General features: G+C 38.0%; 1 protein-coding gene across 1 annotated transcript; it reads right to left on the minus strand.

The window, feature by feature from the left end:
• Nucleotides 1-2,083: 2,083 nt before the first annotated feature.
• Nucleotides 2,084-27,913, minus strand: COQ2 (coenzyme Q2, polyprenyltransferase). The gene is made up of 7 exons (XM_072942423.1): nucleotides 27,613-27,913; nucleotides 21,836-22,002; nucleotides 17,579-17,700; nucleotides 16,195-16,280; nucleotides 14,190-14,323; nucleotides 6,845-7,033; nucleotides 2,084-2,744 (listed from the first exon to the last, which is right to left on the minus strand). Exons 1-7 carry the CDS (start codon nucleotides 27,872-27,874, stop codon nucleotides 2,580-2,582), a joined length of 1,125 nt encoding a protein of 374 aa, XP_072798524.1. The 5' UTR covers nucleotides 27,875-27,913; the 3' UTR covers nucleotides 2,084-2,579.
• Nucleotides 27,914-27,938: the final 25 nt, after the last annotated feature.

Below are 27,938 nucleotides of genomic sequence, written 5' to 3' on the forward strand. Positions count from 1 at the left end.
TAGGGCAAGGGCCCTCCCCATTGAATGGATTCCCAAAGGCAAGACCAGTAATTTCACTTAAGTTACAGTACCCATCATGGTTATGCAGAAGATAAACAACCCTGACACAAGGTAGGTAATGGCTATACTTACTTCCAGCCCTGAATGGTTTAAAGTCCATGATTTTAGAGGCAAATGATCTATTTCATTTCTCCCCCCATTTCCCTCTTACCCATTTAAATTATTTTTTCAGCCTTTCTACCTAGGGGGAGAAATGAAAAGGAACTAAAATAATTCAATTAAGTTTTAAGTTGCTTTTTGAGAGCAAGATAATCTTGAATTTTTATATTCTTCTTTATTATTATATTTATATTTATTTATATATATATTACTTATAGTCTCCATTTATCACAAATGGCTGCAGGAGCTTCACAGATTGATTCTAAGATTTGTTCCACATTAACTTTCATCAACTAATTTAGGAAAATGAAATATATTTGAAAAACACTGCACTTACCCTCTTCTAACTGGAACCAGTGCTTGGAATAATTATTTTAAGCATTTTAAAATACAGGGTGATGTGCAAATTATGTAGCCAGTCCTGAATAATTATGTAGCTTTTGGCAAATTGTGGAGCCAGCCCTCAACAGAATCACTGCCTTTTAGACACTGGAGCTTTTTCCCAAGTGGAGAAGCGATTCTGCCTTAAGGTTTCCTCCAGGGTAAAACAAAGGAGCTGCCACACCAGGCCTCTTTGTGCTGACCAGATTCCTCTTGGCTCTGCATCTCTGCCACTTATCCTGGGCCAACATTCTTCTAGAGCTCACACATGGAAAAAGGCATTCAGAGATCAACATTTTTCTGCTGTGAGAAATGGTGTATTTTTAAAGGCATTAACTCTTTTCCAAGCTCAATTTTTCTCCTGGTTCTCACTTCACTCATTGTTGAAGAATATCCTCCCATCTGTTTAAACACTCTATTTTATTACTACCGTATTTTCTAGGAAAATTATGTAAATTATGCTAAATTTCCAAGCAGGAGAGGATAGGATGATATTTGTAAGAAAACAGAAATCAACAAAGATTTAAATTTTATCTGTCCTGGTATAGTGTCAGAATTAGATAAAATAGTAATGAATCATATTTCCCTAAAAATAGGGTATAATATTTCTATTTCTTCTCCCCTTCAACTCACTGCAATAGCAGAGTATAATTACAGCTGCTACCACTGTCCTAAGTCCCAGCGGTTTGGTATCTTCTGAATGAAGAGTTAAATACACTTTCCTAAGCTAATTTATCAGTGCCTTGAGTATGTAAGTGCTACGTCAGTTGCATTGTCACCATCATTATCATTATCATCATCACTGAGAAATTTAGTGATCACTGCTGCCCACAACTTGCATACACAAGATGACTGTCTCCCCTACACCCCACTGTCATGACGGCCACTTAAATCAAGCAGAATATATTTTAGGTGGTTAACAGTGGTAAGTTCTGAAGAGAAAACACCAATAATACAGAAAGTGTAGGTAGTATTTGTGTATGAAATTTTAGAAACAATGGCTAAGAAAAGCCTCTTTGAGAAGGTGACATTTAGGAAAAGACCTACAGTGAAGAACTAAGACATAATTCAAGGACAGCATAAAGGCAACTGCACTTGTAAAGGCTCTGGGGTAGGGGTCTGTCCAGCCTGCTGAGCTGGACTGCCGAGTGGCAGTGAGGAGGCCACCAGGGCTGGAGAGGGCCATGAGAAGAGCAATTACAGCAAGGCCAGATTGTGCAGGGCGCAGCAGGTGACAAGACTTTAGTCTCTACTGAGTGACCTGGGAAGATCCTGGAGGGCTCTGAGCAGAGGAATGACCTCTATAAGGAGAGAGGTCTTAAGAAATACTGAGAATATTCTGAAGGGGGCAAGGGAAGAAAGTTAGTATGCCTAACCAACATGCCGCCACCCTATAAATTACAACCAGATGAGATAAAAGAAATAAACAAGCAAATTAAAACAGTCTCTGGTGACTGCCTGCTCATCGAGTCCCTATGGCTGCACACAGAGGCCTCTCAAATCAATGTCAGGGCTGGGAATGACGGCAGTACGTCTGGGGACAGTAGGTAAAAATCCTCATTTATTTATTTAAATTCTCCTGAAATATAAAATACAGAATGGTTTTCTGAATTACAGCTTTTGGCAGTAAGTAAAAGTCACAATAAAGAACAATAAACCCCAACCTTCTTTTATTTTCCCCTAAAAAGAGTCTATTTTCCTATAGAGACATTCATTTAGATGAGACATGCACCAGGTTTTTTGTAAAGTGCCAAAACTCATATAATTCCCAAAACTGCAGATGAGAATTATGATGAGAAGAATGCATTAACTTAAGTACTCCAGGTCATCTCAAGTCCTAAAGAGTCCCCAGTTTCTGTGACAGGGGAAGAATGTGACTAGTACAAACCTAAAATCTAGGCAAGTATGCTCCAAGTCTTACCTTCTAGTTTGTAATTCTTTAACATAAGACTGCTCATTCAAATCTAATTATGTGATAACAGGACCTGAGAGTGTTTTGTAAAACTCTGCTTCAAAAGTCCCTGGATAAACTTAATTTGCTAATTTTCTGTTCTATTATCTATATTTTTCTTTGTTTCATCTGTCTCCTTTTCTTTCCACAAATTCCCAAGGACAATCCCTAAAAAGAGCATTAGTCCTATTGTTCGGTTCGAGGTGAATTTTTCCCAACAATCCTCAGGTCGGTGGATGTCCAGAGTGTAAATCTATAAGGGAAGAACATATACTGTGTTAGGACTCAGTGTGGACTTTTTGGCATCACAAATAAACACGTCAATATGAAGAAAATAACACTATTACAGAGTTTTTTTTTTAACATTTTTTATTGATTTATAATCATTTTACAATGTTGTGTCAAATTCCAGTGTTCAGCACAATTTTTCAGTCATTCATGGACATATACACACTCATTGTCACATTTTTTTCTCTGTGGTTTATCATAACATTTTGTGTATATTTCCCTGTGCTATACAGTGTAATCTTGTTTATCTATGCTACAATTTTGAAATCCCAGTCTATCCCTTCCCACCCTCTACCCCCCTGGTAACCACAAGTCTGTATTCTCTGTCCATGAGTCTATTTCTGTCCTGTATTTATGCTTTGTTTTTGTTTGTTTGTTTGTTTTTGTTTTTTAGATTCCACATATGAGCGATCTCATATGGTATTTTTCTTTCTCTTTCTGGCTTACTTCACTTAGAATGACATTCTCTAGGAGCATCCATGTTGCTGCAAATGGCGTTATGTTGTCGGTTTTTATGGCTGAGTAGTATTCCATTGTATAAATATACCACTTTTTCTTTATCCAGTCACCTGTTGATGGACATTTACGCTGTTTCCATGTTTTGGCTATTGTAAATAGTGCTGCTATGAACATTGGGGTGCAGGTGTCATCCTGAAGTAGATTTATTTCCTTCTGGATACAAGCCCAGGAGTGGGATTCCTGGGTCATATGGTAAGTCTATTCCTAGTCTTTTGAGGAATCTCCACACTGTTTTCCGCAGTGGCTGCACCAAACTGCATTCCCACCAGCAGTGTAGGAGGGTTCCCCTTTCTCCACAGCCTCTCCAGCATTTGTCATTTTTGGATTTTTGAATGACGGCCATTCTGACTGGTGTGAGGTGATACCTCATTGTAGTTTTGATTTGCATTTCTCTGATAATTAGTGATATTGAACATTTTTTCATGTGCTTTTTGATCATTTGTATGTCTTCCTTGGAGAATTGCTTGTTTAGGTCTTCTGCCCATTTTTGGATTGGGTTGTTTATTTTTTTCTTATTGAGTCGTATGAGCTGCTTATATATTTTGGAGATCAAGCCTTTGTTGGTTTCACTTGCAAAAATTTTCTCCCATTCCGTAGGTTTTCTTCTTGTTTTATTTCTGGTTTCCTTTGCTCTGCAGAAGCTTGTAAGTTTCATTAGGTCCCATTTGTTTATTCTTGCTTTTATTTCTTCTAGGAGAAAGTTTTTGAAATGTATGTCAGATAATGTTTTGCCTATGTTTTCCTCTAGGAGGTTTATTGTATCTTGTCTTATGTTTAAGTCTTTAATCCATTTTGAGTTGATTTTTGTATATGGTGTAAGGGTGTGTTCTAGCTTCATTGTTTTACATGCTGCTGTCCAGTTTTCCCAACACCATTTGCTGAAGAGACTGTCTTTATTCCATTGTATATTCTTGCCTCCTTTGTCGAAGATGAGTTGACCAAAGGTTTGTGGGTTCATTTCTGGGCTCTCTATTCTGTTCCATTGGTCTATATGTCTGTTTTGGTACCAATACCATGCTGTCTTGATGACTGTAGCTCTATAGTATTGTCTGAAGTCTGGGAGAGTTATTCCTCCAGCCTCTTTCTTTCTCTTCAGTAATGCTTTAGCAATTCTAGGTCTTTGATGGTTCCATATAAATTTTATTATGCTTTGTTCTAGTTCTGTGAAATATGTCCTGGGTAATTGGATAGGGATTGCATTAAATCTGTAGATTGCCTTGGGCAGTGTGATCATTGTAACAATATTGATTCTTCTAATCCAAGAGCATGGAATATCTTTCCATTTTTTAAAGTCTTCTTTAATTTCCTTCATCAATGGTTTACAGTTTTCTGTGTATAATTCTTTCACCTCCTTGGTTAGATTTATTCCCAGATATTTTATTACTTTGGGTGCTATTTTAAAGGGGATTGTTTCTTTACTTTCTTTTTCTGTTGATTTATCGTTAGTGTAAAGAAATGCAACTGATTTTTGTACGTTGATTTTGTAATCTGCTACCTTGCTGAATTCGTCAATCAGCTCTAGTAGCTTTTGTGTGGACCTTTTAGGGTTTTCTAAATATAGTAACATGTCATCACCATATAATGACACTTTAACCTCTTCTTTTCCAATTTGGATCCCTTTTATTTCTTTCTCTTGCCCGATTGCTGTGGCTAGGACTTCCAGGACTACGTTGAATAGGAGTGGTGATAGTGGGCATCCTTGTCTTGTCCCAGATTTTAGTGGGAAGCTATTACAGAGTTTTAAGCAATGAGAAGCCCTTGATGTACCCCCAGGCTGTTTCCTAATGTAGAAAAATCCCACCATATTTCTCAATGGTTATCATCTAAGCTGTGTCACAAAAACTTGCACTTGAGGGCTGCACAAACACTGACAGGCAGCATGAACACTGACAGGCAGCAAATGCATTTCTAATTCTATTTAGAAAACTCTCCCTTATACTGACTGATCCAAAATCTGCTTCCTACAATTCTTACCCTCCAGTTCTGCCTTTGTCCTTCAGAGCAATGCTTCTCAACAGGAGAACAAGTTACATCTGGGCAGGACAAGTCTCTGTTGTGCAGGGCTGTCCAGTGAGCCAAGAGATGTTTAACATACCTGGCCCTCACCCACCAAATGCCTATAGTGACCCCTCCCCCCAGGTGATTTATGATACCTGCAAATACCCTCATGGACGTGTGAAAATCTCTCTTCCATCTCCACACAGAGAAATGGATCTAAAAACCTAGATCTGCAGCTAGCAACCCAGAACAAACATACTCCTTTTTCTCCACAAAATACACCGAGAAAATACACCCACAAATACACCGAGAAACTCTTATGTTCCTGTTTCACTCTTCCCTAGGCTTAAACATCAGCACCCCTTATTTCCAACTATTGTTTATTATGGGGACTGCGTACTGAAAATCATCATGACTTCCTTCTCTTCAAATACTAGAAGGCTATGTCTGTCTTAAAGCATTGCGTCAATGACTGGACAGAGGGCCACAAATGTAATTTACAATATAAGATGGGTTCCAAACTATTTTCTTATATTTGTGATTATCCTCATGATTTTTGCCTTCCTCTGCTAAAATCCAGATGCTTAAATATTGCTAAAGATTCATTATCCTGACCAGACAATCAACTGATGATGACAGCTCCCATGGAGTTGAGTTATGACCAAAAAGGGATGCTGAGAAATACTAATGAGGCAAATGGTGAGATCTGGAGAATCACTAATTCATATCTTTTAACTTTCCTAATGAGGAAAACAATGAAAGTGATACAGCATGTGGATTAGTTTATGAACATCAGATTTTAGTTTCATTTATACCATGTTATATAAGACTTGCTCACACTGATAAGTAACTTGCAATGATCACCTAAATACAGGCTGACTAACATCTTTTCAATTTTATTCAAATAAAATAACACTAACTTATATATATATATAATATATATACAAAAATACAGTCCGTTTACAAGCAATCTATTTAATTAAAATTCGATTTAGTTCATTCATTTTACAAAAGTCAATAATGTAGATCTGCAATATAACCATGTGGGAGCTGGGGTGCTGGGTGAATATTCTGACAGTTTCCTACTGTGTAGCCAGAACTCTGACATGTTAGCATTTTATGTCTTATTTGGCCTTGGTCTGTATGCCACTGGGACCCAAACATCTGAATGATTAGTTTGCTAACCGTCAACAGAAGCCCACATTTAAAAAATACAATTGTGTCAGTCAGTTTGCTTTCAGAGTAATTCAACTCAACATGCAACCTTAAGACACTGTTCAAATTTTTTTTTAGACATGCATTAGAAATAATTCCAGGAAAATCAGAAGGAAAAAATTCTAGGTTTAGGTTTATATTATTTTCTAAAATAATACAGCTAACTTTTTAATATGACAAACTGGGGCAGGGAGGAGGTGGTTCAAAGCAGTACAAGCTAGGTAGTTGTTTTAGGAAATAATTTGTTTGGTAAAGACAGAGGGCATTTTGTTTAAATAATTTTTATAACTTATGCCAAGGAAAAATGAGGGAAAGATAAGAAAAAGATCAAACCTGGTGAGCCAGATGGACTCCTACAGCAGCCAGAGCGGCGTAGTAGGGTGCAGTCTGATTGCTATTCACTCCCACCAGGCTCAGAGCCCCCAGCATGGCCACACTGAAGCCACTGAGCCACTGCTTGGTGTCCTCACGAAACCGCAGGGCTGTGGACTTAAGCCCAATCAGAGCATCATCTCTCTTGTCCTGACATCAGAAAGTAATAAGAGACTGGGTTTTACTGAGATTTAATTCACATATCATAAAACTCATCATTTTGAAGCATGTGATTCAGTGGTTTCAGTATATTTACAAGGTTGTGCAACCATTACTACTGCTTAAATCCAGAAGAAACTATCTTTAAAAAAACATGCAGATATACTGTAAGTTGTGGAAAATGACAGTAACTCAGAAACACAGTTGATCAATAACGAATGTGCAGGCCAAATCAAAGTTAAATGTTACTGCTAAAATTATCTTCCAGGTCTATTTCTATGTATCATTGTACTTATACCCCTATGACTTTTAACTGTTCTTTTACTAAATTAGAAGTCAAACTCAACTCTAATTCTTCGTGTAGCTCCTCTTTACTTCAGAGTTCTCAAATCTCAATAGTTTCCTGTACATTGTAGTTTCAGTCTTGCTAAAAATCACAGATGGAGAAAAATGCTCACTTGCACTCCTAACCACATCCACTCACATTTCACTTCTAGCTCAATTTATTCCTTTTTCTCTACCATCAAATTCTTTCTGCTTAAGGAGAGCTAGGCTTGATAATACACTCAGATCTGGCTGGCTAGTCTCTTCTGGCAATTTTATTTGTGAGCATTTCCATATACTGCTGTAATCATGGTCACATGATATCAGAGGCTTCACGCTGAACACTGTACCTAACTACAGGCAGAGAGACAGTTACCTGATAGGCAATCTTCTGGGGTCCCAAATCCAAATAATAATAGTGAGTGGGGGGTTAGTATATGTTTTTCCTTTCAAACTACAAGCACCTTGAGGATACAAACTGTGTCCTTAATCATGTGGATCACAAAACTGTCAGTGAGAATAGTTTTCAAAAATATTCTGTTGTTGCCATGGAATTGTGAAAGATTTTTTTTTTTTCAGAAAAAGAGTATCTTCAAGGAGGTGACATCAGCATCATGGTGGCAGGAGATGCTCCCTTTGTTTCTCTCCCTTTCAGTCTACAACTACTAAAACATCTGTAACTCAGCAAAGGTGTCCGCCTACCACATCAGGGCGCTGAAGAGATATGCATCTGCACATCTAAAGGTTGGTGGACTGGAACACACAGAGGAGCTGGAACAGTGGAGATGGTGCCTGTGATCTTGGTTGCCCAGCTGTAGCAGCTGAATCTGCAGCCCCCAAGAACCCAGCAGCAGCAGTGGCTGGGCCTGCAACCTGAGTCCCTCCAGCCACAGCAGCACCCACAAATCTGGTTTCATCTGCCCAGCCTGCAGCAGTGGGGTCCACAACCCAGGCCCTACAGCTGTGGCAGTGCCCATGACTCCAGTTCTACCCCCACAGCCTGCAGTGGCAAGTGCCCGCGACCCTGGCCACTATCCCATCTCCTGCTGCTGTGGTGGTGCCCACAACCCAGCTGACCCAACACAGCAGAGGCACCCACCATCCCAGTGCCCCCAGTGGTGATGCCAGCAGCAGCTGTGACACCAGTAGCAACAAGGCACTAGCAGTAACAACAAAAGCATCACCCTGGCAGAGGTGGCAGAGGGTGCAAAGTGTCGATTCTCAAATGTGGCCAATGACAGCTCAAGTAAGAGAAACCGAAATAGTGCTATAGCACCACCTACTAAAAACCAGAAGATGGACCTCCAATTACCAACCCACTGAACTGTTAGAATCAAAGTAAACAAAGCTTTACCTAAAGAAGAAAGATGTTTACTACTTCAAATGAGCTGGCAGGGGAACAACTCGTCAACCGTGGTAACACAGTATCACAAAAAGAATGTAACAACAATCCAGAAACCAAATTTAAAATAAGTAAAACACTGCCATCGAACTGACAGACGGTTCAAAATAGCCATCATGAAGAAATTCAATAAGCTACAAGAACTCAGAAAGGCAGTTCAGTGAGCTCAGGAATAAAAGTAATGAACAGAAGGAACACTTTACCACAGCGATGAAATCTTTAAAAAAGAACCAAACAGAAATTCTGGAGCTGAAGAACTCAATAAATAAGATGAAGAATGTATCAGAAAGCACTGGAAATAGAGCAGATTGTACAAAAGAGAAAATCAGCAAGCTTAAAGACAGAAATTTAGAAATGGTTCAGGTAGAAGAGGAGAGAGAACTAAGATCTTTAAAAATGAACAAACTCTGCAAGAATTATTCATTAGAACTCCATTAGAAAAGGCAACATTAGGATAATGGGTATCCTGGAAGGTTAAGAGAGAGAGATAGGAACAGAGTTTATTTAAAGAAATAATATCTGAGAACTTCCCAAAGCTGGGGAAGGAACTGGATATACAAGCCCATGAAGCTAGGAAAACATCTAATTACCCCAACACAAAAAGGCTTTCAATGAGATACATTATATTAAAACTGTCAAAAGTCAATGGAAAAGAAAGAATTTGAGAGGTGGTCAGGGAAAAAGGATGGTAACCTAAAAAGGAACCCCATTAAGCTATTAGCAGATTTCTCAGCAGAAACTACAGGCCAGGAGAGAGTGGAAAGACATTCTCAAAATATTGAAAGATAAATCCTGTCAGGTAAGAATATTCTATCCAGTAAAGTACCCTTTAGATATGAAGGAGAAATAAAGGCTTTCCCAGACAAACAAAAGCTAAGGGAGTACATCACCATTAGATCTGCCTAACAAGAAATGTTGAAATAGCTCTTCTACCTGAAATGAAAAGGCAAAAATATACCGAACTTTGATTAAGGTGATAAATAGAATCAGAAAACAGTAACTCTGTATCAGAAGAGGTTTTAAACATTTAATGATAGCATAAAGATTAAAGGGAAAAAAGTAAAAATAACCATAGCTACTTCAATTTGATAATGAACTTAAAATATAAAAAGGACTACTTTGAGACAACAACAACAACAAAAGATAAAAGGGGAAAAGAGGAAGAGGATGGAACCTGTACAGGCAAATGATAACATACTATCAGCAGAAAAGAACTATTTTATCTATGAGATGTTTTGTACAAACCCTGTGGAAACCACGAAACAAATCTAGAGCAGAGACATGAAACATAAAAAAAGAGAAAATTGAGAAAAACATCACAGAAATATCACCAAACTAAAATGGCAGACAGAAGCATAAGGAACATGAAACAACAGAGATATAGAATAACCAGAAAACAAAAGATATAATGGCAGTACTAAGTTATAATTTATCAATCATCAAGCTAAATGGAGTGAATTCACCAGTCAAAAGACACAGTGGCTGGATGGTTTTAAAAACAACTACAACCATTATACACTATCTGCAGGAGACTCATTCAGTTCTAAAGACAAACATAGGCTCAAAATCAAACAATGGAAGATGATACTCCAAGCAAATGGCATCCAAAAGAAAGCAGGTGTAGCCATACTCCTATTACACAAAATAGACTTCAAGCTAAAAAAGGTAGCAAGAGACAAAGATGAACATTATATAATGATAAAGGGGACAATTCATCAAGAAGGCGTAACATTAATATATGAACCTACCTAGGGGCCAAAATATTTAAAGCAATATTTAACAGACCTAAAGGGAGAAATTCACAGCAACAAAATAATAGGAGGAGACTTTAACACCTCACTTACATTAATTAATAGATTAAGACAGAAAGTCAACAAGGGAACAGTGGTCTTAAATGAAACATCAGATCAGATGGACTTAATAGACTTATTCAGATGCAGCAGAATACACATTCTCAAGTACATATGGAACATTCTCAAGGATAGATCATATGCTGGGATACAAAACAAGTTTCAATAAATTTATGAAGGCTGAAATCACATCAAGCAGTATTTCTAAACACAGTGGCATGAAACCAGAAATCAGCTACAAAAAGAAAGCTGAGAAAATCACATATTTAATATGTAGAGGCTAAAGAACATATTGGGTCAAAAAAGAAATCAAAGGAGAAATCAAAAAAATACCTGAAGACAAATGAAAATATGATATAACAAAATCTACAGGATGCAGCAAAGGCAATACAGGCCTACCTCAAGAAACAAGAAAAATCTCAATACGTAATCTAATCTTACACCTAAAGGAAGTAGAAAAAGAAGAAAAAATGAAGCCCAAAGTCAGAAGAAAGAAAGAAATAATAAAAATATAAAGTAGAAATAAAAGACTAAACAGAACAAAATACAACAGAAAATCAGTGAAACATGAATGAAAAGATAAACAAGACTGACAAACTTTTAGCTACAATCACTTAAAAAAAGAGAAGGCTCAGATAGATAAAATCAGAGATGAAGTGGAGAAATCACAATGGATGCCACAGAAATACAGAAAATTATAAGAGAAAACTACGAACAGCTATATGTCAATGAAGTGGACAACCTAGAAGAAATGGATAAATTCTTACAATCATACAACCTTCCCAGAATGAATCATGAAGAAACATAAAATCTGAATAGACTGGTCACTAGTAAGGAGATTGAATCACTAATCAAAAACCTCCCTTAGAACAAAAATCCAGGACCAGACAGCTTCACAAGTGAATTCTTACCACACATTCAAAGAAGATTTAATACCTATTCTTCTCAAACTCTTCTAAAAAACTGAAGAGGAGAGAACACTTCCTAACTTATTTTACAAGGCCAAAATCACCCAGATACCAAAACCAGACAAAGACAATACAAAACAGGAAAATTACAGTTCAATATCTCTGATGAACATAGATGCAAAAATTCTCAACAAAATTTAGCAAACTGAAAATAACAATACGCTAAAAGAATCATACACCATGATCAAGTGGGATTTATTCCAGGGATGCAAGGATGGTTCAATATCCACAAATCAATGTGATATACCATATTAATAAAATGACGGATAAAAATCATGATCATCTCGATAAATGCAGAAAAAGCACCTAACAAATTTTGACAACCATTTTTGATAAAAACTCTCAATAAAGTGGGTAAAAATGAAATGTACCTCAATATTATAAAGGCTATGTATGACAAACCCATAGCAAACATACTCAATAGTGAAAAATTGAAAGCTGTCCTTCTAAGATCAGAAACAAGACATGGATGCCCACTCTTGCCACTTTTATTCAACACAGTATTGGAATTCCTAGTCAGAGTAATTAGGCAAGAAAAATAAGCAAAAGGTACTCAAATTGGAATGCAGAAATAAAACTCTCACTATTTGCAGATAACATAGTTTTATACATAGAAAGCCCTAAAGATTCCACCAAAAAAACTATTAGAAATTATAAACACATATAATAAAGCTGTAGGGTACAAAATCAATATACCCAAATCTGTTGCATTTCTGTACACTAATAATGAGCTAGCAGAAAGAGAAATTTAAAAACAATCCCATTTACAATTGCAACAGAAAAGAATAAATTACCTAGGAATAAATTTAACCAAGGATGTGAAAGACCTGTACTCTGAAAACTATGAGACATTTGAATGAAAATGAAGACATAAAGAAATGGAGTGTTATTCTAGTTCAAGAATTTGAAGAATTAACACTGTTAAAATGTCCATATTACCAAAAGCAGTCTATAGATTCAATGCAATTTCTATCAAAATACCAACATTTTTCACAGAAATGAAACAAAAAATCCTAAAATTTGTATGGAGCCACAAAAGACCCTAAATAGCCAAAGTAATCCTGAGGAAAAAAAAAAAAAAAAACAAAGCTGAAAGTATCAAATTTCCTGTTTTCAAATTATACTACAAAGCTATAATAATTAAATGGCATGGTATTGGCAGAAAAATAAACACACAGATCATTGGAACAGAGCTGAGAGCCCAGAAATAAACCCACACATAAATGGACAATTAATTTACAACAAAGGAGCAAAGAACATACAATGGGTGACAGTCTCTTCAACAAATGGTGTTGGGAAAACTGGACAGCCATGTGCTAAAGAATGAAACTAGACCACTACCTTACACCATACACAAAAATTAACTCAAAATGGATTAAAGACCAAATGTAAGACCTGAAACCATAAAACTCCTAGAAGAAAACATATGCAGTATGCTCCTTGAGGTCAGTTTTAGCAATATCTTTCTAGATATGTCTCCTCAGGCAAGGGAAACAAAGCAGAAATAAACAAACAGGACTATATCAAACTAAAAAGCTTCTTTCTGCATAGCAAAGGAAATCATCAACAAAATGAAAGGATGATCTATCAAATGGGAGAAAATATTTGCAAATCACATATCTGGTAAAGGGTTAACATCCAAAATATATAAGAAACTCAACAACAAAAAACAACAAGTAACCCAACTGAAAAACGGGCAAAGGATCTGAATAGCCATTTGTCTAAAGAAATTTTCTAAAGAAGACAAATATGGCTAACAGACTCATGAAAAGATGTTCAGCATCTCTAATTACTATGGAAATGCAAATCAAAACCACAATGAGATATCACCTCCCACCTGTCAGAATGGCTATTATCAAAAAGACAACAAATAACAAGTGTTGACAAGGATATAGAGAAAAGAGAATATAAATTGGTGCAGCCACAATGGAAAACAGTATAGAGATTCCTCAAAAAATTAATAGAACTATCATATGATTCAGCTATTCCACTTCTGGGTATTTATCTGAAGAAAACATAAACACTAATTCAAAAAGATACATGTACCCAATAGTCATCATGGCATTATTTACAATAGCCAAGATATGGAAGTACCCACTGACAGGTAAGTGGATAAAGATGTAGTATGTAAGTACAATGAAATACTAGTCAGCCATTAAAAAAAGATAAAATCTTGCCATTTGCAACAACATAGACCTTGAGGGTATTATGCTAAGTAAAATAAGTCAGACAGAAAAACACAGATACCGTACAATTTCATTTATATGGGAATATGAATAAACAAACAAACAAACAAAATAAACACATAGATACAGCAAATAGTGGTTACCAGATGGAAGGGGGGGGTGGGGGGAGGATGAAATGGGTAAGGAGGGTGAACTGTATTGTGAGTGGAAGCTAAATTTTTGTTTGTGAGTACGCTGTAGTGTATACAGAAGTCAAAATATAATGTACACATGAAACTTATATAATGTAACAAACCACTGTCTTTCTCAATTAAAAAAAAAGTCTAAAGAAAAAACTTTTCCTTAATTTGGTTCTCACTTTAAAGTTCTTAAAAAATAACAATTAAACCAAAGTTAGGAAAAAGGATATTTTTTTACCTGATGGGCATAGATAGTATCATATATTAGAGTCCACATAATTCCAGAAAAATACAGAGGCAGGCAAACAGATGGATCACAGGAGCCCTTGACAGCAGACCATCCAAGTAATGCTCCCCAATTAAAAGTCAACCCTACAGTTAGTGAAACAGAAAGAGAGGAAAAGTCTCAATATACTTGAGAATTCCAAAGGGAAGGAGAGGGCATCAGCATGTATTGGGTACGTCTATGTGTTCGGCTCTGTGTAGGCTATTTTCTCATGTTTCTTCCCTAAAGTTTCTCAAGCCTCTGTGGTAGTTATTAGCTAGATTTTACCAAAAAAAGAAAAAAGAAAAAAGAAAAAGAAAAAGAAAAAAGAAAAAGAAAAAGAAAAAGAAAAAGAAAAAGAAAAAGAAAAAGAAAAAGAAAAAGGACACAGAACCAGAGAGGTTAGTTAACAATTAAAATAATATAGCTAACAGAAAGAATACTATCCCCTGACAAATAGGTGATTTCATGAGAACAACATTTATTCTACCTAGTAGGATGCGCGGCACAGACAACAGACAGTAGATGCTGGGGTCTGAACCTAGACCTACCCCAGTCAAACTCCTGTGTTCTTTCTCTTATCCCTCTGCTTCCCCTTAAAGTTACAGAAACAAGAGTACAGACAGGAACACTTGTTCTACAAGTCCATCCTCTCTGAGGACTGAGTTACAAACAAACAACTACATGTTGACAACCCCTAAATCTCTGTGTGTAAGCTTGATCACTTCCATGAGCTTCAGACTAGACACTGAACTGCCTGCTAGACATCTCCACCTACAAGTCTCTTAGGTACCTCAAACTCAATGAGTCCCAAATGTCTTTTCTCAGAAATCCTTTTTCTCCTCCTACCTATTCCACTCAGAACCCCACCTCCCCAGCTGATGAAGTGCTTCTCTGTGGTGCCACAGCACTCACGCATGTCACTACACTGTACTGCAATAACCTGTTTACCATCTTTCTTAACATAATCTTATAGACAGGAAATGCTTATCCTCCCTTAACCAAAAGGTTCTCAAGTCAGTTGAGAATATCATGTCCTATTTTTTTTTTAAATAATGAAAAGAAGCACAACATTAAATGAGGAGATCTCAGAAAAAGATAAATATTTTACCACTTTCTCACGAGTCAGGCTCCCATCAATTTCTTAAAGTGTCTTTTGGTACTTTTATTTACTGAAAAAATAGTTCAAAGAACTAGAATACTTCTAGGAATATTCTAGACTATTCTAGGAATAGAACAGAGAAGTCTAGGAGTAGATATTTCTGCAACAGATTTTGACTTACCTACCTAACTTCCTCTTTCTACCAACAAATACTTATTCAGTACCTACAATGTGCCAAGTGCTATGTTCGATACTGTGCCATTCACACGTAAAGAATGATTTACCTTTTAGGCATTTACAATGGGGAGAGAGGGCAGGCTCGAAATATCTTCTTGTTGAATCACTGCTGTTGAAATGACTCAGGGCCACACCAGAGTGCTAGGGGAGCCCAGGAGAGACTGGCTAACTTCTTCCTGGGAGGTCTAACAAAGACTCCACAGGAAGGGAGCCACCTAAGCTAACACAGACTTTAACTCTTGTTCTCCTGCCTCAGAGCATTTTCTACTCCAGTCCCCAGAGTCTTCAGGGAATTTAGATCAACTACATAAAGAGAGGGATAGGATCAAGGAGCTAATTTTTTTCTCCATGACATACCTAGATTTTTAAAAAAGCATTTTGGAAAATTATAATAATGATCATCTTAGTAAATATGCAGGATTTCTTAGCTGGCTATCTGATCTCCTTTGAAATATGAAAATCGATTATTGGTTTGGAAAATTTCATGACTGACTTTTTATCTTTGCCACATCACACACACACATACATACATACAATATTTTGCCACATCACACACACACATACATACGTACAATATTATAAATAAAAATTTAGTTTGGGGTTATCAAAGGATATAATTAATAGTTATTTCAAGCTCACCCAAGGCTAATTGAGGCCAGTACGTAATCCTTTTCATTAGCGGGTAGGTGATGACAAGAAGCAGGGATGCTGCTCCAAGAGCTATACTAAAATATCAAGGAAAAACATTAAAAAGATTAATATCACCATCTCTTAGAAACTGCTAAATAAGACAACAACAGTAACACTAATTAGGAAATGACTTATCTTAAATTATATTTCTCATGTAAAATGCTCTTCCTAGACTTTGATTCTTGGACTTTAATTAGGATAAAGGATGATTAGAAAATATTTTAAATGTTACAAACAGCCAAACAAAATAACAATAGCTAACATATATACCGCTTTCACGTATTAAGACTGTTCTAACAGCTCTAGTGTGTGAACTCATAATCTTTATCACAACCCTAATGTGTAGGTAGTTTTATCCTACTGGTCTTTTTGCAGATGAGGAAACTAAAGCATAAAGAGGTAAAGTAATTTGTCGACTGTCATACAGCAGTCAGTAGTGGGGCCAGGATGCAAACCTAAGACAGTCTGGCTCCGAGTCCAACATATTACCCACCATATGCTATTGCTTCTATAAATTTTTTTTTCAAACATTAAGACAGCTAATAAACTGAGATGGCCTAATAGAGAATCAGAGTCCAGATACCCCTCCCTACATACAAGACAGGGTGTTTCTTCTTCTACAAGAGGATCAGGTCACAAAGCACCGACGAAAGGATGACAACATCAGATATTCTTAGGGACATCACAGCTCACCTAACACTACCCCTCCAGGAATGACCTTTCAAAGTGTTTTCACCTGACAGACGCTATCAGTGCAAGGTAAGTCATTAAGTTGTCTCTATATAAAGTACTGTTATCTGCTGAACAACTCCTCTTTTTTGTCTTACTGAAGCACTATGTAAGCAGCCATCTGTTTAAGAGATACAGGAAGGAGTCCTACCACTCTTTTATTCTGTCACTGATTAGGAACATGACTCTGGGAAAGACCCTGTTCCTCTTTTTGCAAAGTGAGTGTAATTTCTTCTGTCTCTCCCCTCTTCAGAGATCTGTCAGGATAAATAAATAATTATTTATAACTATGTGTGTAACTGTATATATAGGCATAGACACACACTCCCACGCATGCACCTAGAAAACCTAGGCAAGTGCCTCGAATCCTTGACACAAGTACTGGAGGTGGTGCAGAATAAAAATGCTCATCTATTCATTCCTTTGGCTGAAGCATTCTTGACTTTACAAACACATGGCGACTTATTTATGTTGCTAACTTACAGATGCTTGATAGGGAATAGACAGCTTTGTGATACAGATATTTCAATTTTATTTTATACCTAAATCTTTTATTTCAAAGGAAAGATTTTATACATGATCATGAAAAACACATTTACTATACCTGTAGTAATTCAGACACAGAAGAACACCCAGTGCCAAGGTCAGCTGTCCTCCAAGAAAAACAAAGGACTGAAAAGTTGAAATGTCTCCAGCAGCTATTGGGCGACTTGCTGTTCTTGTAACCTTAACACATAGAAACAGACACCTTAGCGGGGTGGGTATAGCTCAGTGGTAGAGTGCACACTTAGCATGCACGAGGTCCTGGGTTCTATACCCAGTACTTCCATTAAAACAAACAAATAAACAAAAACCAGATACCTTAGCCTCAGATGATAGCTCAATCATTTATTTAAACATTTACTCAAGAGATGGCTCAGGGTAGGCACTAATTCATATTAGTGAAATATGAATTAAATATTGAATTAAATATGAATTATGAATTATGAATTAAAGGTGAACATCGGAAGTACTGCCAGGAATCAGAACTTCATATTTGTAATAGCTTTGAAAAGAACTAAAAATTCCCACCACTCATTCCGCTTTCTTTCCTTCTCTCATCCCCACCTTCGAACAAACCAGACAAAGCAACTTCCTTATCTAGCTATTTAACCACCCAGCTTAGCAGGTGTATGTTCTATTTCCATAGACAAGAGAGAGACAATAATAATGAGAATTCTCAGCAAAGAGAAAACTGCAGAGCATGTCAGATAAGGCTAACACCAGGTGAATGTTTTGAGTATGGGAAACACTGCAATCAGAAATCAGATGTAAAGAAGGAAGGCAGACAGATTATCTGGGTTTGCAAGTGGGAGTGCTTTTGCCAGTCTATGTAGGAATGGGGCTGTGATCTTGTATTAACTGCCCCCAAATATAAAGGGCAAACTCATTGTGAGCATATGAATAGACAGAGCAATTACATGAATAAATAATACATATCAATTGTTCTTTTCCTTCCAAGAGATCATGAAACGTGATTATTCTAAACTCAACCACAAATAAAGAGCACAACCAAAATTTTCAACATTGCTGGAAGATAAGAACTCAGGATGTGGGACCAGAGAGCCCAGTGTCTGAATCTGAGTCTATCATTTACTGGTTGTGTGAATTTTGGCAAATTACACAACCTCCCTCGGGCTTAGGTTACTTGTCTATTAAAAGGAAAACAGAGGGGGAGAGATAGTAACAGCACCTACTTCAAAGAGTGACTACAGTGTCTGAAGCATGTAAGTATGCACTAAATGTTAACTATTATCACATATTTTTGTATGATTTATACCAAGGGTTAACTATGGCCTGCGAGCCACATCCAGCCTACTGCCTGTTTTTATACAGCCCATGAGCAAAGAATGGGTTTTACTTTTTTAGATGGTTGAAAATAAATTTTAAAAAGAATAATGTATTGCGCCACATGAAAATAAGAAATTCAAATTCCAGTGTCCAGAAATAAAATTTTACTGAAACCAAGGCACACCCATTTGCTTACCTGGTGTATGTGGCTGCTTTCACACTGCCACAGAGTGCAGTAGCTGTAGTGCACCGAAGATGGTATGGCCCACAAAGCCTAAAATATTTACTATCTGGTCCTTTACAGAAAAAGTTTGCTGACCCAATTCATAGCATGCTTCGCTGTGCAATAAAATAGTTTGTCAAAAACTGTAATGACTCATCTTGATCAGAGCACCAGAACTGGATCTCTTATCCTTGATTTGGTCCCTGTAGTTTCAAGTGGAAGTAACATCTATGCTCTTCTATTTGTTTTAGGATATGATGACTACTCCTGCCAGTATCTGAGTGTTTCCAGCGTGCTGCTACTCTAAGAGCTATATATGCGTCGCACCATTGACTCCTTGGAACAACTGTCTTTTAGCCACTCATAAGTTCTGGCCATTTCTAAGTTTTAGGAACCTGAGGCAGAGAGGCTCAATAACTTTCCAAGGTGACAGATACTACAGTAGCACAGTGAGTCAGTCCCACCAACCACAGTACTAACCACAAGATTACACTGCTCCTTCCCTGCAATGCTAATTACCTAGCTAACCTTGAAAGCTGAGGATAAACAAGCACTCCATCAAACGACTAAAAATGAATTAACACGATGACCAAGAAACATATTTGATGTGGTTTTTATGAAACAGCTTACAAAACCAAGTAACACCTGTGTGCTGAGATTATTTCAATGATTATTCAACCTAATGTTTATCACATGGCTAGCAGATTATATACAACATCAACAAAACACTTTTAACCCATGTACCCTAATAGCAATTCACTTATCATTTAATGTATTAGCAGTTTAGTCATCTATTAAGCAAAACCCTGAGCTATAAATATATCCTTAATGAAATACAGCCTTTAAGAAACTGTAATGTAAACATTACAATTTGATCAAGTTTTTTAACCCATCCTTTGAAAGAGATGCACTTAACATTTTAAAATTCATGTTAGAAAAACCACCGCAATAGCTATAAAAAACACTCATTTAAATGCTTTGTTGTACGTCAGCACAGACTCTGGATTCTTCTAATCAGAGAAAAATGGGGGAGATGTAAGATATCTATTCCTTTCTATCTAAGGAGAAAAAAAATCACTTAAGAGAAAACTAAAATGGTCATATTTTGTTAATTTAAAAAGTAGAAAAAGTTGGTTTGAGTATGTTCTTTTTTAGTCAAATTTTTTGTTTTGAGATAATTATAGATTCACAGGAAATTCTTTTTAGATCTCTGTACTTCTAGAAATACAGAGATCTGATGAACCCTTTATCTAGTTTCCCGAAGGGTAACATCTTGTGAAACTTTACAGTACAATTTCACAACCAGGATTTTGACATTAGGCTACTCTAAATGTGTTCAATAATTATTCTGAAGTGATATATGGCGGAAGCCTCATTCATATGGTTATGCAGAATGAAAACTGACCAGGATGTGTGAATCCCCAAATCAAGAAAGTATGCACCTCCTGGCATGGTCAGACAGCCCAACTGGGTCAGTGGGACAGAGTTGCCTTTACCATGCAGTTCCTGCCACCATCCTATCTTCAGCCACACACAAACTCCAAGCTGCAGTTGTCAAGTGTAATATTCTTGACCTCACAGTCATGCCTCTGTATCTGCTGTTCCCTCTGCCTGGAGTCACCTTCACCCTCCAGCCCAGCTTTCTCTTGCCATCTGATTCTGACAGAGTTCAAAGGTCACGCCCCACCCCAACCCTGCCAAAAGTTCCCTTAGACCTCCTCCCTTGGGCTAAGGTAGGTGGTCTTCAGTAAACTCCCTTGTGGGTACCATTCTCATGATAGCTACTAAATTGTGAGGTTAGCAGTGTTGTCTTTCATCCATGCAATACCTGCACTGTCTCATACACAGCAGGTATTCAACAAATGTTTTTTGAACTAAAAAATATATTGGTGTGATACTGTTCTACACACTAAAAATCATTATAGGTGTGCTTTGCTTAAGGAAATTCAGACATATGAAAGACAAACTAGGGTAGATTATTCACTTTATGTAAGTGTTATATGATTATTTACATAATTCACCCAGGTTTCCTATAAACTGAAAGTTTACTTGAGAATTTACTCAAGCATTTAATGACCCTGTACTTGTTATACTATGACTGCTGTAACAAAAGGCAAACAAGATGGACATTTCCCTTGAGAAAATAACGGTCTGTTGAAGAACAAAGAATATACACACATGCATTAGAACATGCATAGAAAATAATCCAGAGGAATACAACGTGTCATACTGTATCTGAAGTTTCCTCTGGGGATGAGGGGGAGGTGATAAGGAGAACTTGTTACTTTCTATCCTTTCTATTTCTATACTGTCTGAATTTTTTGGAATAAACAATGAATTATTTTTCTAAGGAGAAGAAAATAATAAAATTAGCTGTTTTAAAGAAATAATTAGAGCAACTGCTAACAGGGCTGCCTCAGTTCATTTAAATTAAGATTTAACTGAACATATGAACTGTTATGGCTCCAACATATCAAAGGAAGAGATGACAGTTCTTTCAGACACCCAAAGGTTGAGGATGGAATTTTTACCTTCACTCCTAACTTCCTTACTCTGGCCTCCCAAATTCTAATTCATTTTGTGAAAATGAAGTACATACCTTGCCCCGATGGTCGCTTTTGTGTTGAGAAAGGAAGCACACTGCACTTGGCAAACCAGCTATTCAACCAATACTGGCACTTCTTATGCTGGATTTCAGTGAGGACACTAAATGACCCTGTTGCTTTATGTGGCATTCAAACATGATGCCACCATCTTAATCTGCAGAATTGAGAGGAGCCTCTCTGTTCCTTTCCAGGATGAATCTACCTTTTTATCGTAGTCCTGGTCCCACATGTCATTAATAGTACAGCCTGCTCCACGCATCAGAACAGCTCCAGTGCCAAAGAGGGATAACATGTACCAATCTGGAAAACCACCTGGTTCAGCTGCCAAGCCAATGCTCCAGGTACATGGCAGATACAGCAGCCAGGTTCCTAAACAAAAATAAAAAGACAAAAAGGGTATAAATTCAAGTTAGTTAACTGCCTTCATTTGTTTGAACACTGCATCCCAATGAAGTAAGGAATACCTAATCAAAAACACATGACAAAATTGGGAAAATAAACTAGCAATTCATAGAACAAAAGACTATTGTCTCTACTATGCAAGGTTCCTAGAAACTGAAAAGAGGTCAATAGCCTAATTGAAAAATGGACAAAAAACATAGTAGAAAATATAAATGACTCATATCAATGAAAATATACTCCACTTTGAGAAATATACATTAAAATTACATTGATACAACATTTTTCGCCTATCAGATTGGCAAAACCAAAGTCTGACAACACATCCTAGGGAGTTAGATACTCTCATGTATTTCTGATGAATTTGCAAATGGCCCAACTCTTATGGAGCACAAGTTGAAAATTTTTAAAATATTTATGTATCTGTGTATATACACACGCACACGCACACATATAAAACAGATACGTATTTTTGAATATATGTTCGTAGACCATGTCAGGAAGGATACATTAGAAACTGATTAAGAGTTGCCTTTGGGGAGGAAAGCTGGTTGCGTAGGAGACAGGAGTGGGAAATCTAGTTTTCAGTCTACACCCTTGCACCTTCTGAATTTCGTATCCTATGCATGTATTATTACCTGTCCAAAAAAGCAAATAAAACCTTTATTGTTGTTAATACAATATGATAAAATGGTCTTGGGGGAGGGAGGTTATTAACCTACTGTTTTTTTAATATTTTGCTACTACACGCACAAATGGGATTAGTTCCTGGTACTTAGCCTATAAACTAGATGAAATTAAGCTAAAACCAAATAGATTGTAGAGATAGGAGACTTCATACATGAACTTTAGCAGATACCCTATTTTCAAAAGAAAGTCTTTCAACAAATGTTTGGATATTGTGCGTGTTAGGTAAATTCTTCCTTTCCCATTTAGCAATATGAGTGTAGAGGAGTAAAATTTGTCACCCCAGAGTGTGTCCCTTTGGCATGAGGATAACTTGAGGCTGATTATTTTTAAGAAACAGAAGATTCAAGAAGTTTTCCTGTACCTCCTTCCTTAACTGCCTAAAAGAATTCAGATAAAGGTCCTCATATCAAAATAACTCAACATTTTGGCTTTTATTTCCTAAGCAGCAAAAAGATGGCTTAAATATATAGTCCATGGGCAGCACTTACTAACATTCTGTGGACTCTTAAGTCTACTTTCCTTACATTTTGCAACTGGTGCTCCAATAAATACCTCTTTCAACTTCCTGGAAAGAAAAAAATTAAAACACTTAATTTTTGTTACTGAAGTAGAGCTATCACCAGATATTTGCAAAAAATAAGGGCGAGGTGTGGTGGGGAAATTTGGTGGGGCCTAGAGACCACAGATTACTGTTTATCAAAACTTTGTTTTTCTAGCTCAATGTGAATTACCTCCCTCCCCTCTGAAGTCTGAAACCACTCCCCGCAACATCCTCCTGTGCCTTTAGCTGAGGATGGTATTTAAGGTGAGGGTATTTTGGTGAGTTACTCAGTCTTCCTGGGTCTCTCCCATACATATATGCTACTAAATTGTTGTCTGATTTTCTGTTAGTAATCGGATGTCAATTTAATTCTTAGGCCAGTCAGAACTGAGAAGGGTATAGGATAACTTCTTCCTCCCCCAAAAGGAAATAGGATATGTGGCTAAAGAAACATCAGAGCCTGTGCAAAATGGTCAAATGACAAAGTCTTAATAATCGTATTTAAGCTTCATTAAATTTAAGCTTTATTCACTTGCATATATTTATAAAATGTGTATTTTGTGCCAGAGCTGTGGCAGGCACTGGAAATACAACGGTGACTAAGAAGAGAGCTGTTTTCTGTCTTCACACAACTTATAAATCAAAAGGAAGAAACACAGTTAAACAAAAAATAACAATGAAACAGATCAATTCAACAACAGGGCAAGTGCAGGATCCTATAAAGGCATAAAACGGTGCCACTCAAGTTAACTGGGGAGGGAGCAGGGAAAACCCAGGGAGGCTCTTCCAGAAGGGGCTTAGCCTCACACTGCTGAAAAGGCAAGGAGAGACTAAAAATGAGAAATGACTAGTCTAGACCTGAATTCAGGTTGTCCTGGACAACAATAACTAACATTTCTAAATGTTCATGAAATGTCAGGCAGTGTTCCAAATGCTTTATGAGTACAAACTCATTTAATACTCAAAAACACCCTATTTGTAAAGTACGCATTATTATTATTTTTATTTTACAGATGAGAAAACAGATGCACAGAGGTTAAGTAAAACATAATGTATTTAATCATTTCCTTTTCCCTGGACCTACCAGTATGGCTCAGAGGGACAGAGGAGTATCTAGCTGATTCTGCCCTGATAAAAAAAGAAAGAACACCACTTCACAGACATTATTTTCCAGGTGCAACTAGAACTGAAGGTGTCATTTAAAAAAGAATTCTAGAGAGAAAGATGTGTAATCACCTATAGCATTCTGTGTCAGGGACAAAGTTTCCCTGGCCGTAAGTCTGTATTATAGATAACATATTCACAGATCTAAGACTCTGTAGGGCACCCCTACAGATGACACCTGTAGTGAAGGTTCAATGTCTGCCCCTAGTAAGTGACACTAGATGCTAAAGTATATTAAACTTTAAGGCTCAGTCTTCCTCATCTACATGTGAGGGGAAAGAACATCTGTCTCTCAGAGTTGTTATAAGACAATATTCGTGATGATGGCAATAATGAAAACAATAATGACAATAACAAATTCATAGTGCTTACTGTGTGCCAGGGGCTGTCATACAACACTTCTGGTTCTCACAACAAACCTATGAGATAGGCGTGACTTTTATTTATACCCATTTAACAAATGCAGAAAACTGAAGCAAAGAGAAAATAATTTGCCTAAGGCCACACATGCAAAAAGCGGCACAGCTGCAATTAAACCCAAGCAGCCTGGTTCCAGTCTATATCCTAAGGCCAGTGCTATCACCCTGGAGACCTAAATCTTTACAGATGCTTACGTCCTTATTATTCTTCTGCCCTTCTGATTCTCAGAGACATTTTTTTCTGTCTTCCCTATGACACTTTCATTCTGTTCTCTTCTGTGAAGAAAGATGCAGAGATGGTAAGGATACAAATAAATTTCAGAAATAAATATTTAGTACAGAAAAAGGAAAAAACTCTCTGAGAGATTAAAATAAGCAGCCTTCTCAGCGGTGATAGGCAGACCAAAGAGCCTGTGTAAATTGAGCCTAGGATTCTTTCACTAATTACACATTATCTTTAAGACAACATAATCAGACATAAATGCAGTAAAACAAAAATTACACCACCATTTTTAGTGGAAAGAGTGCCACCTGCTGAAACTTCCTGAAATAACATGGTTTGTGTCATGGTTGTAGGAAGTTGTATTCATTCTGAAAAACAACAAAACCCACTTTGGTTTCTGAAAATAAAGAGACCAAACTTCAACAAAATAAAACAACAAACAAAAAATTACCCCACAAAAGAATTTAAATAAAGAAATATCAAACCTGGACTTTTACTACTGTCAATTTATTGTTCCTGGCATATAGTAGGGACTCAAAAAATGTTTGCTGAATGAATTCTAACAGTACTATTAATAGGCTGTCTGAAAAATCCTGCAGTTACCTCATTTAGAACCAAAGCAGGCCAGCTGCTATCTTCTTAACCTGCATAATAACTATTGACCCAATCTTCTCCAATTCCTACTTTTCAAGTAATGGCTAACATCCGCAAGCATTTACTACGTCAGACATTGTTTTAAAGACTTAATGTATATTAATGAATCCTCATGACAACCTTATAAAGTCAGTTCTCTTAAGTCTTTGTTTTACAGATGAGAAGTGAAGGCCCCAGAGAGGTAAGGTAACTTACCAGATGTCCCTCAAGTGGGCAGAGTGGAGATTTCAAACCCAAGAGGTCTGGCTCCAGAGCTTTCTCATACATAACCCCTTTATAGCCTCTTACTATGCAGTAGGGTGGTCTAGCCACTAAGGGAGAAGCCAGAGATTCACGGAACTGGGACTAACAGCAGCTGCTGCTCTTACATGCCCACAGCCTACACTACAGGGACAAAGATCACAAGAACAGAGTAAGAGTCAGGCTTCAGACGAAAACTGGGCTTGTCTGGCCCCAAAATGCAAGGGGTCATGATGGCAGGACTGCGCCTATCATTTAATTGGCTTTTATACTTTAATTGTTGACTGTTATAAATTCTTTGTGCTCTAATCTCAAACTGGTAGTGCATAAACCTAGAATACCAAAACCAGGCCTACTTTGGGGTCTTGGCTGGACAAAAGTGGACGGAATATATCCAGGCATTTGAATGTACTTTCATTCACTGCAATGGTAAATGTCATCATCCAGATTACCTGGAATTCAGCCTCCTCCCTCTCCCTCCCCAGTGTCCATCCCTCAGTGCTAAGAAGAAAAGTGGGGGGAAAGAGTCAGAGTGAGGTGATAGGTAATACTTTAAATTGCCCAGCTCTTATCCAGCCTTGACTCCCACTATTTTCTATGCCCACCTGGGGTTCCAGACCAGCTTATATCCTTAGTGTTCCAACACTCCACCCCTAGGTCTTTGCAAAATATTTCCTCCACCAGTCAAGAGCTCTTCTTTCCTCTGCAAAATCTACCTGTCCTTTGAGGTACACTTTCTTCTTGACTTTTTCCAGCAATGAAGAGTCACAATAATTTCTTTTTCCTGCTCTACCTACATATCCGTATCACTTATATTTGATCCTGTACTTTCTCAGCTCACCCAATACTGTCTTTCCGAACTAGACGGGGAGTTTTTTGGAAGTAGGGAGTTTCCATAGCTCTTTCTATCCCCAAGGCTAGGCGATGTTGTAGGAATTAATTTATTCAACCACTACCGCCAGGCTCTGTTCTAGACACTAGATATAAAAGTCCCATATAAGTGCAGCTTATACTGCACAGGAGAAGTCTATCAACAAATAAAGTCACAAGGTTGGCTAGTGGTGCGTGCTAAGAAGAAAAGCTGGGAGTAAAGACAGAGTGAAGTGATAAGTGATACTTTAAATAGGACGGTCAGGGAAACCCTCCGTTAGGAAGAGACCGTGAGCTGATACGTAGTCCATAAATGCTGTACCTGCTGCATTCAAATAAATTAAATGTTTGTGTTACGGATGGTGCAGGCAAAGAGTAGGAAACTCAGCATCACCAGGTCTGGCTTTGCCAAAGAGCTTTAGTTTCCTCAGCGTCTTTATCGTCTCAATTATTGCTCTGGGCGCCTTACGGGATTAAAGGAAGGATGAAACATAATAAACGTGGAAGTGCTTCCATACAGTAAATCTGCGCAAAAGTAGCGACACGAGGATGGAATTTCTGTTAGACTCACTGCTTAAACAAAGACTGTGGAATGAGAGAATTTTTTGCTCTATTCAGGCGCTAAGGATTCAGAAGAGTGCGAAAGCCGGCCGACTTCGGAGGCCGCCGGGTCCGGGAGTCTCGAGGGTACCGGGCGCCTGGCGGCCCAACGCCGGCTTTCAGGCATCATCTCCATTCCGCCCGCGGCCCCCTGGACCGCCGCGCGCGTCCGCACTCACCTATGGGCTTGTCCAACCGCATGAGGCGCAGGTAGGGCTGCAGAGGGCGGGGCGCCGAGCTCACCACCGCCGCGGCAGACAGGCGCAGCCCACGCCCGCGCGGCCCCCGCGGCCCGCGCCCCTCCGAGGGCCGCCAGTCCCCCGCGCGGAGCCCGCCGGCCGCGCGCGCCAGGGCCAGAGAGCGGCCGCGCGAGCCCCACTGCCATGCCCGCGTCCCGGCCCACAGGGACCGCGCCAGGCCCGCGCCGCACACGCCCAGCATGGAGCTCCGGAGAGCGTGGACCGGCGGGGGCCTCACGTCACTCCCGAGCGTCAGGTCACGGCCA

Source organism: Vicugna pacos, chromosome 2 (genome assembly GCF_048564905.1).
Source record: "Vicugna pacos chromosome 2, VicPac4, whole genome shotgun sequence".
NCBI lineage: Eukaryota > Metazoa > Chordata > Mammalia > Artiodactyla > Camelidae > Vicugna > Vicugna pacos.

Bases quoted from the DNA above. Each gene is read 5' to 3' on its own strand.
- COQ2 (XM_072942423.1), bottom strand. From the start codon at position 27,874: ATGCTGGGCGTGTGCGGCGCGGGCCTGGCGCGGTCCCTGTGGGCCGGG. The intron at 14,324-16,194 runs GTGAGCTTGAAA...CACTAACTGTAG, and splicing joins CTGGCCTCAATTAGCCTTGG to GGTTGACTTTTAATTGGGGA. The intron at 7,034-14,189 runs GTAAAAAAATAT...TTCTGATGTCAG, and splicing joins ATACTATCTATGCCCATCAG to GACAAGAGAGATGATGCTCT.